Source organism: Oncorhynchus mykiss, chromosome 17 (genome assembly GCF_057628025.1).
Source record: "Oncorhynchus mykiss isolate SJ-2025 chromosome 17, ASM5762802v1, whole genome shotgun sequence".
NCBI lineage: Eukaryota > Metazoa > Chordata > Actinopteri > Salmoniformes > Salmonidae > Oncorhynchus > Oncorhynchus mykiss.
Genome location: NC_143038.1, coordinates 55,697,501 through 55,700,000, shown reverse-complemented (window position 1 = coordinate 55,700,000; position 2,500 = coordinate 55,697,501). Strand labels below are relative to the sequence as shown.

At 41.9% G+C, this 2,500-nt stretch overlaps 1 protein-coding gene across 1 annotated transcript in view; it reads left to right on the top strand.

Moving 5' to 3' along the window:
- LOC118940490 (chemokine-like protein TAFA-4) overlaps positions 1 to 2,500 on the top strand; it is a 100,785-nt gene that overhangs the window by 97,712 nt on the left and 573 nt on the right. Inside the window, exon 6 of the mRNA XM_036950575.2 lies at positions 490 to 2,500. This exon is cut by the window's right edge and continues 573 nt beyond it. Within this exon, the coding sequence (XP_036806470.1) occupies positions 490 to 501 (12 nt within the window). The 3' untranslated portion in view covers positions 502 to 2,500. The remainder of the gene's footprint in view (positions 1 to 489) is intronic.

The following is a 2,500-nucleotide window of genomic DNA, read 5'->3' as shown; positions in this document are numbered from 1 at the left end:
AAATTCATTCTGCATTTGCTCAATGTGGAAGAGGAGCACAATTATTAAGAGACTTGGTGGCAGATGTCACAGGAGATTTCTGCAACGATGCCGACGCCACGGCAACAGCTCTTCCTTCCAGCGACTGTCTCCCTCTTTCTCTCCCTCCGTCTATCTGTGACCTTCTTTCCCTCTCTCTATCTATCTCTGCGTTCCTCTGTGTGACGCAGACTCTCTTTCTTGTCTGTCTGTCTCTCTCACTCCCACATTGCAGGGGTGTAGATGCCTGAGGGCGTCTAGCTCTGATGGTCCTGTAGAATGAAGGATATCACTAACAGTGGAGATACACTGGTTCATAGACGTCAGTTCCCTCTAACATCATGTGAGCGGTGGGAGGGGCTGTCAGAGGTTTTATATTGTAGAGGTGCAAGCTCTGTCACTCATAGATAATTGTTTCTGTGTCATTGGTTCAACTCTCTTATCTACTGTGCTTTGCTTTCTTTTTTCTAGGTCACACGATAGCAAGAGAATCGCTGAGCAGTGACATCACCAAGTCTCTCAACTGTTAACTCCAAATGTAAAGAAAGGATGGCAATCATAACTGAGACACTTAGACTGACGATGAAGGGAAGACTGTTAGTCATCCCATCATACCAAGGTGTGACAAAAACTACAGAACCATTAAGAACACACTCTGATTGACAGAGACACTGGGGTAAAGTGTCACACGTACAGCTCAAAACAACTATGGACTACTGAGTTTATGGATACCCAGGGAGCATACTTTATGGATACCCAGGGGGCATACTTTATGGATACCCAGGGGGCATACTTTATGGATACCCAGGGGGCATACTTTATGGATACCCAGGGGGCATACTTTATGGATTCCCAGGGGGCATACTTTATGGATACCCAGGGGGCATACTTTATGGATTCCCAGGGGGCATACTATATGGATACCCAGGGGGCATACTTTATGGATACCCAGGGGGCATACTTTATGGTCAGTAAAGACTATGTCTGAAGACTTTCGTGAAGACCATGTCGGAATACTTTTGCCTGCTAATAGAGATGGGGAGATCCAATGAGAGGTGGTTTTGACCAGTGTCTGAGGAGTTGTAATGGATGGCTGTTTTGACTAAGTATTTGTGGACATGTGTTGCCGCCAGAGCTGCAGAAAGACTGTGTTAGAGTGTGATTCTAGGGTTGTTGGACTGGATCCTGAATGACTCCGACTAGAGAGTGGAATGTTGCTGCTCTATCAGGATTACTTTCTATTCATGAGCTGGGAGGGGGGTGGAGATCATCACTTGTGAATTGCACATTATTGTCAAATTACTCTTGTGGGTCAAGTCACTACGATGGAGATGTTCTCTGAGAGTAATTTTGCAGTTCTAATTAGGGTTGCTAAGTAGGATCATAACATATAAAAAATTCATGTAAGATATTTGCACTAGTTGAAAACCGTTTTCGGAATGTTTTGTTTTTCTAGTTATTTCTCGTTTTTTTTCTGTAGATGTCACATGAAATTAAAGAGAGGAAGATATTTTGTAAGAGTTCTGCCTCTGATGTTGAAATAGAAATGCCACTGCCCTTCTCCCTGGTAGATTTGCTTATTATAATACTTGTTAATCCGTGGCTCAGATTGAAGGGATAGTTAACTTTGAACATATTTCATTCTATAGGTCGTTATCAATAAAACGTCACAATACGATGCAGAGCGGTCGATTTGGCTATGTGCTGTTTTCAAGGGATTGTTAAATAAATGTTAGAACTTTTTGGTTTAAATATCATCACCTCCTGAAGAGCATAGTCACAACTACACATTTCCCATGATTCCACATTTAGATCTAACATCAGAGTAGCCTATCCATTTGGAAAAGAACTAGCTAGCTAAGCAAACAATATACCACTTTAGCTTGCTTCGTCAGAGATTAGGCTTTTGGAAAGAGCTTGACATCGTCCTGGTAAAATTGTCGATCGGACTTACGTTACTGCCATCACCACTATAGATGGCCAGCAAATCAAACAATATTTGGATATAGCTAGCCACCTAGTTTATCTCCTGAAAGTAAGCTTGTTAAACAGCCATATTGACACGATCTGTTATTAGCTAGCTAGCCAATTTGATGTGGTTCATCAATCAATGTAGCCTATCATGTCTGTCAGCCGCAATTGTGATAAAAACAATGTTGAAGAGGGGATAATGTTAGCTAACTTCGCTAGGTATGCCTACGTTGGTTGCCAGAAAAGGTACATCAGGTGTACTTAACATTATGTTTAACAAACTGCACAAAGTTTCTACCGGTAGCTTGCAAAGTTAACATTATCAGCTAACAGTACATCGGCAAATGCAGAACCCACAAAGGATGGGAAATGAACCTAAACCACTCAGACTTGTCAGGTAAAGTTAACTTTTATATCACTCAAATATCCAATTATTGTTGGGCAATATTGAGAGACATCGTGTGGCTACCCTCACGTTGGCTATCTGAAAGGACATGATCAATGAAAAGCC